The 17,809-nt window shown below is 39.0% G+C and overlaps 1 protein-coding gene across 5 annotated transcripts in view; it reads left to right on the top strand.

The window, feature by feature from the left end:
- Positions 1–17,809, top strand: part of mpp2b (MAGUK p55 scaffold protein 2b) — a 529,160-nt gene that overhangs the window by 309,649 nt on the left and 201,702 nt on the right. Inside the window, exon 1 of one of the 5 annotated variants that reach the window (XM_048560702.2) lies at positions 1,188–1,510. The exons of the other annotated variants lie outside the window; for them this stretch is intronic. Coding sequence (XP_048416659.1) covers positions 1,423–1,510 — 88 coding nt within the window. The 5' untranslated portion in view covers positions 1,188–1,422. Of the gene's footprint in view, positions 1–1,187; positions 1,511–17,809 lie in introns of those variants that run through there. 5 annotated transcript variants of the gene reach the window in all.

Genomic DNA, 17,809 nt, shown 5'->3' with positions numbered 1-17,809 from the left:
ATTGAAGAGGCTGTGATGAGACAGTATGAAGACAGTGTGAATGTATTGAAGAAGTGGCCCAGGCGAATGTGAGTCAAACCTCTTAAAGGGCCATTAGCTGTTGTGGTACTGTTGAACCCAATGGGACACAGTGTCATACATAGATCCTAATATATGTCACATTTGTGTCCCATCAGTGAGCTGCTTGTTTGAGATTTGCACAAATGACAAAACAAGTACTTTCTCTATTTGTCATAAAATGTTTCAAACAGAATAGCTGCTGTCCTCCCCAATATTTTACAAAGTTAATTGTTAATCATCATGAAGTTCTGAGAATGACAGGAGGTCAATAATGTACATCTAATTATCATTTGGGCCCCAAGCAAAGGCAGGACCATGAGGATTTTCCTCATTAACCTCATACCAGAGATTATATTTAGACATACTTTTTGCAATTTTGAGATTTATTTCTCTCCAAATGTTTTGCCTTTTATAATATTTTGCATCATCATATTTCTTGAAGTCTTTTTACTTTGTTAAGCCACTAAAGGTATTTATCCCACAGACCATCAAAAAATTTCTTCTCATGTGGTTTTTAATCAATGAGGGGAATAGTCAATTAATTTCTGCCATACCAATAACAAGCAGGAAAATCTGATGCCCTTTTCCATTAAGCTGTTTGGGATATCAGGAACATGGTGAAATTGAGAGGGAGGGAGAAATTTAATGATCTGAACCGATTACTAGCTGAAACTGATAGAAGGGGAGAAAAAGTAGGAAAGGATAAACAGCCAACCTTTTCATGGGAAGGAACAAAAACAACTTTTCTAGCTGCCTAAAAGTGACTAAGAAGTTACATTTCATTCATGGATAAATAATGACGTGGCTTTAGTCCAAGAAGCTTTTGGGCTTTAACTTGTACTATCTCAGGTTGAAAGAAGTCAACATTGTGGTGTTCAGGCCCTGTCAGAGCTCATGTGCAGGAATTAAAATAAAATACATATGATTGGTACTCTAAGGGTTACTTAAGTTACTGAAGAAAGAACACAATTCATAGTCTATCAAATTACTCTGGGTGGCATGCTGCAGGGAAGGAACCTGTGTAACAAGTATACAATAGAAGCGAAAGTGGTTTGTCTCAACTGCATCAACTATCAGCATTGCTTCCCATTTGTGGAATTGGGTCAGTTAGAGTTTGTGTGTGTGTACAAAGGCAGGGTTTGGAGTACGGACCTGGTCAGAAACCACCGACGGGGACCTTAAGCACGGCAAGCTGTTTGCTCATTCAAACGTAAAACGTATCGGACTCTCCTCTCATTGATGAACTCTGCAAGAGCTGGTTAGCATGTAGTGTGCTTGACGTGCTAAAGTAGAAAAGGGGCCAGGGTTCCTGTGTAGGCAGCAGAGGCACAAAAGCATTGTACAGCTTAATTAAAGCCCAGCATGGATAATAGTCAGTCACACACAACCTCATTAGAAGTGGATTCTTCAGCATCATTTGAAACAAACAGGTCAAACCAGAGTGACGGAGGTAAGATTTGTCTAAGAAATGAGTGATTTAGATCACAATTATGATTAGACTTTTTGCTGTAATGACAATGTAGTTTTTGTTTGCAAATATGTGGTATCAGTAAGGCTCATACATTACTTTCAATGTGCAGCACTCATTTAATTCTTCAGCGTGTTATGTAAAACAATAAAGCAGAAATGGAAGCTTTGTTCTGAGTGTCTATGCATATTTTGTTGGATTTACTTGAACAATTATCCCTCGGTTTTTTTCTACACTTTGCTATTTATTGCTGATTTTTAGATGATAAACAGAGCAGTATTAGTACAGGAAAAGCAAAGAATACTTGGAAAAATACTGTTTGAGATAATTCTGTTTAATTACAGAATCTGTTATCATATGTGGGTACGGGGATAGGCTGATGCTAACTTGTCATGACATTATTACAAAGAATTGAGAGTGTAAAATATTTTACCTTTTAATGTTCATGTCATCGCAGAAAGCTTTGGAGGAGCCAAGTGACACATATCCCATGAGTGAACAGAGACTGAATTTCAATCAGTTTGCTGCTATCTGAGCATTAATTAAATATGAACTAACTGTTTGAGTTACCCTTTCTGAGACCAAAATCATTTCTAGGTGCAGCTTGTTGATTTTATTTTTCTGTAACATGTTTTGCAGAATTACAGCATTGAGTGCAAATTCATTTGTTCTGTAATCTGGAAATTGCTATCTTTAAAAGCTAGTTAGACCATTTGCAACCATCTTTAGCCAGAAATGCTGAATGGATGATCCATCTCTGCCACCTCTTGATGCCCTCAGCATCACAGAAACCTGACTTCAACCAAACTGATTCCATTCACCTATTATCAAGAAACTACTGAACCCACTGAATTCTGCGAAGGCTACGTATGGGCCCTAACAGCTACACAGCTGAGCTGTTGAGGGTGTGTACCAGAGAATGAGCCAAGTCTGTAGTCTGTAGGTTGTTCCAGTACTGCCACCCACAAAATGAATATTACCAACATTCCCATGGGGACAAGAAGTCTGACAAAGCCAATCCAATTAATTACTACCCCATCAGAGTTAATAGGGTGAAACTGTCCCTGCTTGCAACAGGATCGAGAACCAGAGGGCACAGCTTTATTGTTTCCAATTTTACAACAGCCTTTCAGAAACACCCTCAGTTAAGTGCTATGTCACATTTGGCATTCAGTTCATTTGACCAAGCCCAAGATCTAGGGTCAGTGGTCCTAGGTGGCTTCAAACCAAGCAACAGTGATCACCAATTCTTGGTGAATTTGTGTCAGTTCGAAGTCACATGACATGAGGTTATAGCCCAACAGGTTTATTTGAAATTACAAGCTTTCGGAGCATTGCTCCTTCATCAGGTGAAATGGAGGAAGTGCACAGGCACAGAATATATAGGCAGAGAGATAGTGGCAAGATAATTCCAGGTAATTAAGAGTGTCAACAGATAGGCACAAATTGTGTGAGTAGTGTGTCAACAGACTGAATAGCAAGTCTTTGCAGGTGCACCATGTTATTCTGTGTTTATAAAAATCTTCCTTACTGTTCTGTTTTGACACCACCATCTTGATAACTTATTATTATCTCTCTACCTTAATTAGTTTGTACAGTTTTGGCTTACTTGTTACTTTGATTAGACCCTCGTCATGCAACTCTGATAGCCATCATGTTATTCCAGCCATTTGATCTGTCTCTAGCACCATCTTATTTTTGATATTTTGTAGTTATCTCTCTGCCTTAATTAATCACTTCATAGGTGATCCCTTCACTTACTATTCAGCTGTGTATTTGTGTCATTTTGACACTTTTGATCCCCTGCAAAGACTTGTTGTTCAGCCTGTTGACACTCCACTCACACTACTTGTACCTATCTGTTGATACACTTAAATACCTGGAATTATTTGTCATTATCTCTCTGCCTATATGTTTTTTACCTGCGCACTTCCTTCTACTTCACCTGATGAGGAGCAGCGCTCCAAAAGCTTACGATTTCACATAAACCTGTTGGATTATAACCTGATGTCATATGACTTCTAACTTTGTCCACCGCAGTCCAGGATATATGAGGAGCCTCGCAGTGAGTGGAGTCCAGAATTGGCATGGTGAGGGTAGAGAAGGCAAGTGGCTGGGTGCATGGGATGTAGGGGTGCAGGGGTTCAAGGCTAGATGGCCTAAAATCTCCCTCACCTCTTCAGGTCCTACTAGCATCTGTTTCCAGGATTAGGAAGCTTACTTTCATTCCATACGCACCACCTCCATTCCCAAAAGTCTTGAACTTCCAGACCATTTTTACCAAGACAAGTTGGTAACTGCCTGCCTCTCCAACCAAAATCCAATGCTATGTTATGTAAACAGATCAATTTACATTTGGAGCTCCTTTGAGAAGGCTTTGTGTTGTCAGATATAAAGATCAAAATGAGCAAACTCTGTTCAACTGGCAAGCTCTCAAGTTTGGAGGAGCTGAGAGCTATTTCATGATCTTCCAGTTGGATGAATTTAAGTGAATCATCAAAGGAAAGACAACTTGCCTTTTCACAAAGTTTATACTGAGCCAGGTTTGCAAGGTTTCTATGGACTATAAGCAAGTACTTACTGATTCTGAACGTAGCAATAAGTGTTACTCTGATCACTGAGATATAGCATGATAAATTATTTTCCAGCATGCTTACAATTTTACAATGTGTATCAAGTATTGGAAATCTTCATGAACACATCTATTTAAGAGCTGCCTTTGCTTAACAAGAAAAATTGTCACCTAGGGACAATGTACATATTCACTTCTTGGTAGCCCATTTGTTTGATTAACTATTTGCACTGAAGCTACATGTGCATTTTTATTTGAAAGTTTCGGCCACAGCTGAACTGCACTGTCATGAACAGTATCTTTGTGGACATGGTAAATGGCATTTCTTGTGATTTCTATGTCAAAATAGGAGAGTTTTCATAGAAAATACAAACCACAAGATTTGTATTGCTGTGTTGATAGAGCAGACAGCAGCAGATTTGGAGTCTTATGTCAATATTAAGCAAATGAAATGATGCACTTTGCTAAATAAAAGTAAGAAGAGATTTTAGAGAGTTGATTAAAGGTATGGTTTAAGACATTTAGCAGAACTGCATCTATTTTAACTTAAAATATTGTGGACTAATGTTTTTAATTAATTGGATCTCAAGCTCATTAAGTTCTGACAAGTGTAATTACCATAATTTCTGATTGCATGCACCTAACATTTTTGTGGAGCTAAATGGTGATAATATTACACAATTAACAGAAGAGGAATTGACAAAAGTTCATTGAAAGAACTTTTAAAAAGTGGTATATTTTCGAAGTGGTGTGAGAGGTTAGCATTACAAGCACTACTCTGTCAGGGTCCACCCATTAGAAACAGATATCTGAAATTTGATTTTGTACTGCCACAATATTCCAATTATTCATTTTAATAGTTAGAATTTTCTGGTTACTGGTGTCCACATTCTCAATTTGTACTCAGCAGGAAAATGTTCCCACTGGGAAGCATTAAATGATCTCCAAGCTTCTTGTCACAGATTTCCTAAAGAACATGTTTATTTATTTCTTGTATTTATTTTTAAGTTAAAATAAATCATTTGCAGATTTTCTACATATTTTGTGACAGCTGGAACTGTGCATTATTTACTCCTTTGTATATTAATTTGGTGGTGTGTCATACCATTGAATCAATATGCTGTAATTTGTGGAATACAGACATGTGCTCACAATAGTTTTGTTCTCAAGAGGTCATTCATTTTTCTATAGTATCAGTGGTGATGACTTTTGTGGCATTCTTCTTACAGTAATAATGTTGAAGCAACATTTCCTTTAAGCCTGGAGTAGCTGTGTTGCGATGTTGTTAAAAGTGGGGCTTGGGATTGTCAAAGCGGAGGGGCAGAGACACAGATACCCTACAGACTTGTAGCCAAGAAATGTCAACAATAGCAAGTTGCCTCCTCACTTATGGGAAGTGAACATTGCTGGCTGGCCAGCATTTACTTATATCCCAGGCATAAGATAGGAAATAAAGTATAAGTTTGTAAAACGCAATAAAATGTAAATCTAGCAATACCTCTATCAATCAGCACTTATTTCTCATACAAAAGACAATGTACCCCATTTACATTAGCATGCTTGTAAATGTTCTGACGAGTACAAAATGTCTTCTTTCAGTAAATTAATACATGACTATTTGTTAAGAAGAGTTCACACAGAAGTTTACTATTTTATTTTAATGAGTCATTGATTGAAAGACATAGGAGTGACAGAAATATACAAACTGTTGATTTGTTAAAGATAATGCCAGAAGTCACACGACACCAGGTTATAGTCCAACCGGTTTATTTGAAATCACAACCTTTCAAGCGTTGCTCCTTGGTTGGGTGAAGTGTGCTGCCTGGAGCAGTGCTCCGAAAGCTTGTGATTTCGAGTAAACCTATTGGATTATAACCTGGTGTCATGTGACTTCTGACTTTGTTCACCCTGGTCCCACATTGACACCTCCACATCGTGTTAAAGATAAACCTATGTGTGGTATTGTGAATGCCCCATTATAGCAACAGTATTGAAGCCACAGCTAGGATACATTAAAGATTCACTAGAAAGTTACAAACATTGAGAGATAATTGATAATCAAAATGGTAGGAAAAAATTGATTTTTTTTCATCTAAAACAGACATTGTGAATTGCAAAACCTTTTGGGATAATATGTAAAAAACTATTGCTTCTCTGACAAATTGTTATCTAAATATGATTTAGATTAGATTCCCTACAGTGTGGAAACAGGCCCTTTGGCCCAACAAGTTCACACTGCCCCTTGTAGCATCACACCCAGACCCATCCGCCTGTAACCCACACACCCCTGAACACTACAGGCAATTTAGCATGGCCGATCCACCTAGCCTGCACATGTTTTGGACTGTGGGAGGGAACCAGAGCACCTGGAGGAAACCCACACAGACATGGGAAGAATGTGCAAACTTCACACAGACAGTTGCCTGAGGCTGGAATTGAACCCAGGTCCCTAGCACTGTGAGGCTGTAGTGCTAACCACTGAGCCACGATGCTACCTGAAGTGATTTACCCCAAGTGATTATTTCAGAGTTTGATTTGCTGCTAAATGCTTTCTGTCGCCTATCATTTCCAAATGTTCATGACCAGTTCCTGCCTAGGAGCAAGAACTTAGAGAATTATGCGGAAGAGGATAATCTAATTTAAAAGAAAATCTGTGAAAAGGAATAATGTAAAAGGATATGAGAAGAAAATGGGATTAAGACGGAATATTTCAGATAAAATGTCAGCAGTGGCATCAGGCACAACGTGCTGAGTAGTTTCATTTTATCCTTCTCTACAAATGAGTCATAGGCGAGATTTTGAAATGTGCATCTTATTCTGAACCCATGGAATAACACCTTATCAGATCGGTATTTTGTAAAGTGCCAGGTTAATTTCAAAAGTAAGAAACTCAAGCTCAAATAAAAAGTCTTGAGATGTGTTCAAAAGCAATGTGCTGCATTCAATCATAGTCCCACAAAACATTATATTTGCATTCATTTTGAATTGATACCTATATATCGTACACTGAGTGATATGGCAAGTGTTGTTTTGTGCAAGGAAGGATGTATTTCCTTCAAGACAACAAATATCAACTGCTTTTATCCTCTTCTTTAATTGATCCACTCTTTGCCCCACAATTACATGGTTAACTGTTTCCCATTGTAGAAATTGAAAACAAATCAAAGGACACATATCCTGTCATTTCAACAAGCTTTTAAGATCCAATGTCAGCATAAGTTGTAGCCTGACAAACCAGCTCCAGTGAAAGAATTTTAATTATTTCATTAAATAAAAGGAAAATGCATCTTATTGAGCCAATCCTAATCCCATGTTTGTATTTATGCACAAATGGAGTATTTTTCATGATGGAAAATTTATTTTTAATATTTACCTCAGTAACCATGCATGTGTTATCTACATTTCTTTTTCATCATATGCACACCACATTTTAAAGGCACTTTCCCATACACCCTTAACTAAAGGCATTTATTAAAAAGAGGTAGGTGTCACAGTTATTTCTTAAGATTCTTTGGTATTATTTAGCTGCTTTTGTTGTCTATATGTGACCACATATTACTGTGTTATGAATACTGTCTGTTATAATCTTATTTTAGCTATTTTGATTTTTTGGCAATAGCCTATGAGGAGGATAGTGCAGAACATTGACGAGATATAGACAAGTTGTTGGAATGGGCAGACAAGCGGCAGATGAAGTTCAAGTAAAGAAATGTGCGGTGATTCAGTTTGAAAAGAAGGACATGAGAGTTGGTATAAACTAAAAGGTCAACTGTGGGGGGTGCGGGTAGTGTAGGAACAGAGGGAGTGGATGCTTATGTACATTAGTTATAGAAAGTGGTTGAGGAATTAATAAAGTATATGGATAATAGGGTTTGTTGAACTTAGATGCTCAGCCATAATCAGAGTATTGCATCGAGTTCTAGGATGCTGCATATTTGAAAGGATGTGAAAGAGTGCAGAAATGATTCGTGAGAATATTTCTAGATGAGAAGCATCAGTCATGAAGAGAGATTAAAGAAGTTAGGACTGTTCTCCTCCGAGAAAAAAAGCTGAAAAAAGATAATGATAAAAATATTCAAAATCATGAGGGGTCTCAACAAGGCATAATGAGAGAAATTATTAGTTGCTTAAAGATTAAGAACAAGAGGGCATAAATTTAAAGTAACTGGCAAAATAAGCAAAAATGTCAAGAGGACTTTTTTTCACAGTGAGCTGTTAAGTTTTGAGACGGTGAGTCTTGGAGTGTGGTGCTGGCAGATCCAATTAAAACAAAACAAAAGAGAAGTAAAGCACAGGGCAGGCCCTGCGGCCCTCCAAGCCTGTGCCGATCATCATGCCCTGACTGAACTAAAAAACAAACATTCTGCCCTTATTAGGTCCGTATCCCTCCATTCCTTCCCTATTCATGTAACCATCCAGATGCGTCTTAAATGTCGCCAACTTGCCTGCTTCCACCACCTCCTCTGGCAGTGCATTCCAGGCTCCTACCACTCTCTGCATGAAAAACTTCCCTTGCACATCTCCCTTAAACTTTTGCCCTATCACCTTGAACCTGACCCCTCTTGTATTTGATAATTCAACCCTGGGAAAATGCCTCACTCTATCCACCCTATCTATGCCTCTCATAATTTTTTTAGACCTCTATCAGGCCTCCTCTCAGCTGCCATCTTTCCAATGAAAACAATCCCAGTCTTTTTGACCTTTCCTCATAGCCAATGCCCTGGAGACCAGATAACATCCTGGTGAATCTTCTCTGCACTCTCTCTGAAACTTCCACATCCTTTTGTTAATGTGGCAACCAAAACTGCACACAATGCCCCAAATGCGGCCTAACAAGGTGTTTATATAGCGCAAAATGATTTGCCAACTCTTGTACTCCACGTCCCAGGCCAAAAATGAAAGCAAGCATGCCATATGCCTTTTTAATCACTTTGGCCATCTGTATTGCCACTTCTTAGGATCTGTGGATCACGCCTAGATTCATCTGTATGTTAATATGCTTAAGGGTTCTGCCATTTACAGTATAATTCATACCTAAATTTGATCCTCCAAAATGCGTCACCTCGCATTTGTCTGGATTAAACTCCATCTTCCAGTTTTGTGCCCAAGTCTCCAATGTATACATATACCCTGTTGTATATTTTCACAATCATTGGCAGTATCAGCAACTCTATCAATCTTCATGTCATCTGCAAACTTACTAATCAGACCACCCACATATTCCTCCAGATCATCTATATATGCTACAAATAACAGAGGACCTAAGACTGACCCTTGTGGAACACCACTAGTTACTGGTCTCCATACTGAATAACACCCTTCCACCACTACCCTCTGCCTTCTATGACCAAACCAGTTTTGTATTCATCTCGCCAGCCCTTGTGATTTTAGTTTTTGTACCAATCTGCCATGTGAGACTTTATCAAATGCCTTGCTAAAGTCCATATAAACTATATCCACAGCTCTTTCCTCATCAACTATCTTTGTCACCCCTTCAAAAAAATTCAATCAGGTTGGTGAGACATGACCTTCCCCATATGAAATCATGCTGCCTGTCACTAACTAGTTCATTTTCTTCCAAATGTGCATATATCCATCCCTCATTGTCTTCTCCTAGAGCTTCCCCACCACAGTTGTCAGACTCATCAGCCTATAATTTCCTGGATTATCCTGCTTCCTTTCTTAAACAAGGGAGCAACATTGGCTAATCTCCAATCCTCTGGAAACTCGTCTGTGTTCAAACAGGACGTGAAGATATCTGCTAATGCCCTAGCTATTTCTTCCCTTACCTCTCATAGGAACCTGGGATAGACCCCATCTGGCCGTGGGAACTTGTCTACCTCAATGCAATGCAATTCAATGCAAAAAGGAATTAGATTGTTATTTGCAAATCTGTAAAAAGAAGAATGTGCATGCTTAAGGGAAGTAAACAAGCAGTGGTGGGATTTGGTAAACTATTAATTTGGAGAGCTAGTGCAGCAGCAATGGATTGCCTCCTGTACTGTAATGAGGCTGAGATTTGGTGACATTAGTAGGAGTTGGCTCAACAATAACCACACTGCAAAAATATTTTATGGGCTGGAAGGTCCTTTGAAACCTCTGTTGACTATCCAAAATATGATAGAAATGCTAATCCAATTTTACCTGATTGCAGTAATTTATGTGTTGCAACAGCTGCCATATGATAGGATAGGCTTAAGGGTTAAGTCATTAGTAATGTTGGATCAAGATTCAACCTGGATTGAGAATGAAGAATGTCACAGTAACTCACTCCTGCAGCACTCTTTTGATTCTACAGTGTGATGTATCATAAAGCCTGATACTGTTTCCTCACCTCAGTGCTGATTCAATCTAAGTGGTGGCAAATGGTGACCAAATTGAGTGAGAAGGCAAAGTTCAAAGAGGAATAGCAGTAAAATATGTGGGGTGAAGGACAGAGGGAAACTAGGAATAGGCAATAGATGGTGACCCAGCCAGAAGCACCAAGATCCCGTGAACGAATAAAAGCTCCAAATGCAGTCAGCTCTCAGTGTGCACGCCAAGCCCACAAAGCACCAGGATCATTTAACCTTGCAAAGCGAGTACAGGAAAGACCATAGCAGGGCAATGGTTTCTGGAGGCAGTCAAGGGAACATTCAGGGATGGTGTTGGATGAAGTCAGCACAATCAGTTGGTATATCAACATTCGTTATTCAATGAGTGCAGATGTACGTGGCTTGGGCAATAAAGGAACACAGAAAAAGTCAGTGGAAAGAAACAGAGCATTCCCAGGGCCACAGTCTACCACATTGGTGTGAAGTTGACCCTACAAGTGTTTCTCTGTCATGAGTACTGGAGGAGATGGCATTTGAGAACATAAGTTTACAACAATGAGCAATAAAGATGAACTTGATATACTCAGGTGTAAATTTCAAACATCAGAAACAGCTTACCAAGAGGTAGATCAACAACTGCTGAGAATGAAAAGCGATCCTGGGAATAGGAGAATGTATAAGTCTAAACTTGATTAAGTCAATATTGAACAGTTGGAGATTATTCAGTTGCGTTAATTGCAACTGAATTTTGGGTCTCATCGACAAGCAATTAACGTACTCCAGTTTTCTTTCAGTAAACAAGCAGAAGCCCAAACTAAAAAGCTGCTGGAGCTGATGGGTGTCTGAAAAAATGTTGTCAAGCATGAAATAATGCTGGAATGTTTTAGATTCTTCGACCCTTGCTTAATTTTAAACAGAGCGCTAAGCTAAAGTGTAGCTATGAGCAGTCACATAACACTATCAGGCCTCAGAGACTGAAAGTGAACAGTTTCAGGTGATAAGGTCACGAAAGGAAATGAAGACTTGCAAGTTCACACTCCAACATGAGTGAGCTATTTGCTGAATTTCAGATGAGCAGTAAAATAACTAGTTTTGAGAAGATTTGTAGCTCAGGTTGAAGTTCTGGATGTGAGTTTGCTCGCTGAGCTGGAAGGTTAGTTTTCAGACGCTTCGTCACCATTCTAGGTAACATCATCAGTGAGCCTCCGACGAAGTGCTGGTGTCCCGCTTTCTAAAATAACTGATTGTTGTCCATCACAACTGCTTCAAGAATTGGTCACTGGAAAGTGATTGGAGAAAAATAAGAAAGAAAAGTTTTCTAAAAATATCTGCAAGCTGTGTGCAGTGACAGACATCATTCTTTAGAAATTGATCAATGAAAGTGATCCATTGATGATGGAAAAAGACACATTTATTGAAATAATCAGAGCTCAAAAATCAATCTGAGGAAAGTGTAATGCTATATTGAACTTGCATGTGAGAAACAGCCACTTGAGAGAGTTGGGGAGGATCTGGGGAGAGAGAAAAAGAGAAAAATCTTATTGGAAGTGTGCAGAAGACAATTTTGGAAAAGCAAGATTTTATTAAATGAAAGCGATCAACTACAGAATGATTGTGATCTTTTTGAATAAATATTTATAAGTAAAATATGCAACAAAATGCAGAACTATGGGCTCAATATCAAAAGACACTCCAAACATTCAAATTAAGTTATGATGAGCAGGGTTCCAAACTCTGAAAGGCCTATTATTCTCCAACCTTCCATTAAATCTGCAGGAGAACTCACAAGTGATTCCATTCGTGGTTTCTGGAAACTGGAAGGTCCCTCTTCTTCCTGTCATCACAGGAACATAGTGGAGCAGCCTCCAGTTTAAGCATGTGTGGCCGTTCTACCACCTATGAAATGTTGTCATCCACCACAGACCAGTCTCAAACTGTAAGAAAGTAGCACCACTATCTGTACATTCAGATGATCGTCAGAGGATGGAACACCAATCTGCCAAAGTAGTTCCCTTTCGAGGAGAACCATATAGAGTAAATCCATCCCACCTTTCCTGAAGCCTTGGCCAGAAGAGATTTTGGAGATAGGGAAGGGAGAGTGGAAACTAGGTGGAAAATGCTTGTTATTAAATATTAAATTCTAAGTCTCAATGTTTAACTGCTAATGGTGACAAGGGTAATAGTGAGACTTGAGCGAGATCTAGTTTGAGGTACTGCAATAATTAGGGAATATTTTATCAGTGATGTTCAAACAAGCCGAAACTGGAACCCGAGTACAAAAGGGCTTGCAGAATCATTCTCTAACCTCTAACTGTACAGTGTAATGTTGAATGAAGCCTGTAGCTATTTACCTGATTGCAGATCTGATCACATTACCGCGTCCACGTATTGATGCATATGTAGGAGCCAAATCAGCGGAAGTAACTCGTGTACAGCTTTGATTAAATTATGTTTGATCTGAAGTAATACTTGTTGTTTTGTTTATCCCTGAGTAGCTCATTCAAAAAGGTGTGTTCAGTTGTTCAATGGGAATGCCATTCCTATACAGATCATGCTGTATTCTCTTACAAGTGAATAGCATTGATATCGAATTGAATAGAGTTTGAACAGATCAAATTCCACAGGTAGTCAGGAGTTGCATAGACCAGTTTACATGACTTCAAAGTTGAAAAGAGGCAAAAGGAGGCAGAGAATTCACAGCATAAGTAAGAAATTCATATATAGATGTTGATTGATTTATTGTTGTCACATGTAGCAAGATGCAGGGAAAAGTGTTGGTTGCTTTCCCAAGGCAGCAAGAAGTATAGATAGAACCAATGGATGGAAGGCTGGTTTGTGTGATGGCCTGGGGTGTGTTCACAATTCTCTGTAGTTTCTGCTGGTCTTGGGAAGAGCAGTTGCCGTTACCACACTGTGACACATTCCGATAGGATGCTTCCTCTGGTTCATCTATAAAAATTGGTAAGTGTCTGTGTGGACATGTGAAAGCTCCTTCATCTCCTGAGGGAGTAGAGATGTTGTTGTGCTTTCTTGACCATTGCATTGACGTGGGTGGACCAGGACAGATTGTTGGTGATCATCACTCCCAGGAACTCGATGCTCTCGACCAACTCCACCTCAGCATCACTGATGCAGACAGGGTTGTGCCCTCCATTCCACTTCCTGAAGTCAATGACCAGCTCCTTCATTTTACTGATGTTGACATAGAGTACGTTGTCAATACACCATGTCACTAAGTATTCAATCTCTTTCACGTACTCTGTCTCATCGTTTGAAATCTGACCGACAAATGGTGGTGTTGTCAGCAAACTTGTAAATTGAGTTGAGTTGGAATTTGATGTTTACAAGTCGTAAACTCTTAAAAAATTACTTTCCCCAATACAATGAGAAGCATCTTCCCTCTTTTTATCAGCCTTGATCCCTCCTAATCTGCTAATTAAAAAGAATGAATTGGGCACAAAGATGCCGTCATATTAACAATTCCTAACTCACATTAACTAATAGGAGGCTGAAGGGAAGGGAAAGCAATTTCAGTGCTTCAAGGTCTTTTGTATATTTTTGCTGCTCTTTTTGCTAGTATTCACACTGACTGCCCTGAAGGCTTTTGTTTTTAATTGTTGTGTTACATGACGTAGCCATTTGATTTGCACAGTGGTGATGAGCCATCTAATTAGATACTGCACGAGAGTCGGACATGGTTTTTTCTTATTCAGTGGCCATGTCTAGTTCCGGCAGGCATCATGGGATGGGTCAGGAGCAATCCTATCAGATATCATCTTCCCTAATGCTGAGACCATTCATAACTCCAAAAGCTATGGTTCAGCTGAAATTATCCAAGTCATTAGAGATTAAATTCTAGAACCCATCTTGATTTGTGTGATTCATCTCCTCATTAGTCAAAGCCTTTGAGAGCTAATGCACCCCCTTAAATTAATGCAATGTTTTTTGTCAGTCATTTTCCTTCATGCTGAGATCAAGTAGCTCCTTGCATTTGAAGTGATCTACTTGAATGTGTGGGCAGTGAATTTTCTGTGCATCGTTGATTCTAGAGACTGGCGTGCATGGTGATTTGAAGGAGCTTGAGGTGCAGATTTCTGGCAAAAAAAGAAACTTGCATTGATATTGCATCGTTCCTCACCTCAGAATGACCCAAAGCAATTTACAACAACCAAACTGCTGTTGCATTCTAATCTAAAATGTACAGGATGTCCTTACCTAAAGTTGGAATTGAAAAGAAAAAGTTGAAATTGAAAGAAAAAATTAAGTGAAAGATTTGTTTCCATAGGAAAAAAAGTGAAAATTGAAGTTTGGTTTCATGGACTTTACTTTAGAAAAAGTATGAAAACATTGTGCCTGTATCCTCAAAGTTGAAATAGAATACCACCAGTACTTTTGATGACTATATTCTTATATAATGAAATGAATTAATTGTTTAAATAAAGTAAAATTTTCCAATGCAAAAGAAATTTCAATTCTACTTACAGCACCTTGTCTGCTAGACGTTTTAATGGTTTGCAGCTACTGGGAAAGCAAGAGGGAGCTGCTGGGTTTTATCTGGCTGTGGAGATGGCCGTTATGGTCCAAGTGGATGTGTGTGTGCTTCATTCCACCTTCTGTCAGTAGCAGTCTCCAGCTTGGGCCCTGCTGCTCCCGCCACAGACGAAGGGGAGAGCTTAAGCTTGGCCGAGACTGATGACCTGTGACCCACTGAGGGGGCATGTGGTGGCTGTTGAATTCTGAGGAGGTTGGTGCCTCTACATGCCAGCGGGGACAGGAGTTCGCCTGAGCCCAGCAGAGACTAGCTCCCTGTAGATCAGCAGAAGTGGCCGCGCAGGTACCAGAGCAGTGATAACAAAGTATAGAGCTGGATGAACACAGCAGGCCAAGCGCAATCAGAGGAGCAAGAAAGCTGTTGTTTCGGGTCTGGACCCTTCTTCAGACATGAAGCAATACTGGAGCAGTACTGGCTTGTGGGACTTCTCACGGAGGAATACTGTTGGGCTGCAGCTGCAGCACGCCACTGGGTGGCCAGTAGGTCCCAGTAGGCAGGTGAAGACCACAAGCAGCAATGTGACATGGGTCAGGCCACAAATCTGAGGGGCAGAAACTGGAGCTCGTTGGATCAGGTCAGGTACGCTATAAATGATATAGATACAAGCTTCACAAATTTCAATGTGATTTCTGCTCCTACTAATGTGGTTCCATCAAAATGAATTGATGGTAAAATGAACAATATTAAAGACAGATTCTGTTGAATTAGGTCAATGGAATCTGCCTTAGTAGCGAGTGTCAAAGTGCTGCAAAGGATGAACGAGTTGGAAGTTCTTGGGGAACAGGCAGTCAGCAAACTTGGATAGAATATGGATTGAAGTTGAATGTTTGATTGTGATGCATATTTGAGAAATTTCTGTAACAATAGATAGTGCAAGCACTTGGAGCTTAATGTGCTTTTTTTCAAAGCAAAGGCTGCATTATTATCTAGATTTGAGAATTAAAATTAAGAGATTTTTTGAACCATGCTGTTTTCTGAATTCCTTAGGTTTCTTGTGCAACTCTTTGAGAAGCTTTCGTTTCTCCTTTTTTTCTTGGTCTCTGACACTAGTGATAGATGGGAGCAAAGAGCAGAAGGGGAACAAGCTACTTCCTGTCAAAGCGGTCATATTGTGTCATAGCATTGGTAACAGGCAGTACAGGAGAGTTCCACTAAAAGTTGTCTTTCAGAAATGTGCAGAAAGCATAACCTAATTGTTGAACATAAACTCTGCATAACACAGAGATATTGCATAATCTACCAGAAAGTATATTATACTGAGTAGAGAGAAAGCTCTTAATTAGCTGATGTATTGTTGTAAAATGGCATAAATCTGAGACATCTGATTTGGTCACACCCTTCACAAAGATTAGCTTTATGTTCACAAATTATAAATCTGGGTTTTGCAGCAACAAAGCATTACAATGATGGTAGATTAAAATATCTAACAAAGAGTTCCAAATAGTTCTTATTTTAACCGAATGGTAAAAAGGATGACATAATCTTCGATTACATCATTGGTCTTTTGATAGTTGAGATGGTGGAAAATTATTCTTAGGGCATAGGATGAACTCTTGTGTTCCCACAGGTAAATTCTGTCTCCTTTAAAGAATGTAATGTGCCAAGTCATGTGTACAAAACAACTTTTTTGGAATCTTTATTTCTGTATAAATGCAAGAACTTAAGATTAAACTCAGTACCTAGGCATTTTCTTAAAAAATAACAGCGATCTTCACCCCATTGCACTTAAAGCTGCAAGGATCCATTGTTTTGTTCAATTTAATGCTAAATTGCCTTCCAAACTAATGTATACTCTGGGAGAGTGAACTTGCAACTTGTTCCGGTTTCTAAGTAACATTGATTTATTTGCCTTTCAGATATTACTTAGCCACGCGGGTGTGACAGAGGTTCCAAGCTCTAGCCAAGCAGCCGTCTGTGGTTCCAGCCATACCCACAAGCTTGACTCATAATTCTAAAGTAAAATAAATATGACAGACATTATTCCTTAGTAATTAAAGGGCCTCAGTATTATTTCCTTTGGCAATATAAGGCTATTTTGGGAATCACTGTACAGAGATAATTGTGGGGTACTGCTGCCTTAAAATTCTGTTCATCTCAGGCTAATGCAGTTTGGAAGTCAGCACCATTTGGAAGAGAATACTTCATTGAAAAGGTTTCAAATCTGAACTGCAGTCAAAAATTAATTGAAAGTGAAACGGGCTGTTGGAGTAGTGGATGTTGTAAGTAAAATTCTTCAAGACTAACATTCAGAAGATAGAGGTGTGCTAGTTGTAACCTTAATTTACTGTTCAGATTTTCTAACTGCATCTTTTTAAATTGAATGACCTCAATGCAGGCCTATTATAAAAAATGAAAGTTGGTTGTAAGTTGTAAAGGTGACGGTAAACTTTGAGATTTATCATTTTGTTGGTCATAAGACATGAGGATGAAGTGGATATCATTGATTTTTTTGAAGGTGGTTTTCAACACAAAGCTGTATTTTTTCTTCAGATGATTTAACGGGTAATATCCCTTCAAAATGACTAGGCTATGATAGATTATAATTGTGTAATGCCATGAAATTTTCATCATTAAATCAAACTTTATGCAACATAAAGGAAGTGATCAAGCCTTGGAAATTATTCGAGGAAGAATTTGGTAACTGACCTCTAGTGTCAGCATGGCTGAGATATTGAGGGAACACTGAATAAACCCAGAATTTTTTGCTCAAGAGCTGAGTGGTGAGCTCATTGAAGGCCATAAGACGTTGCAGCAGAAGTATTCAACCCATCACATCTACTCTGCCATTCAATGAAGTAACGGCTGATTTGTGACTTAACTCCACACCTACCTCTATATCCTAT

Source organism: Stegostoma tigrinum, chromosome 31, assembly GCF_030684315.1.
Source record: "Stegostoma tigrinum isolate sSteTig4 chromosome 31, sSteTig4.hap1, whole genome shotgun sequence".
Lineage (NCBI taxonomy): Eukaryota > Metazoa > Chordata > Chondrichthyes > Orectolobiformes > Stegostomatidae > Stegostoma > Stegostoma tigrinum.
This window is presented reverse-complemented; position numbering and strand designations above follow the sequence as displayed.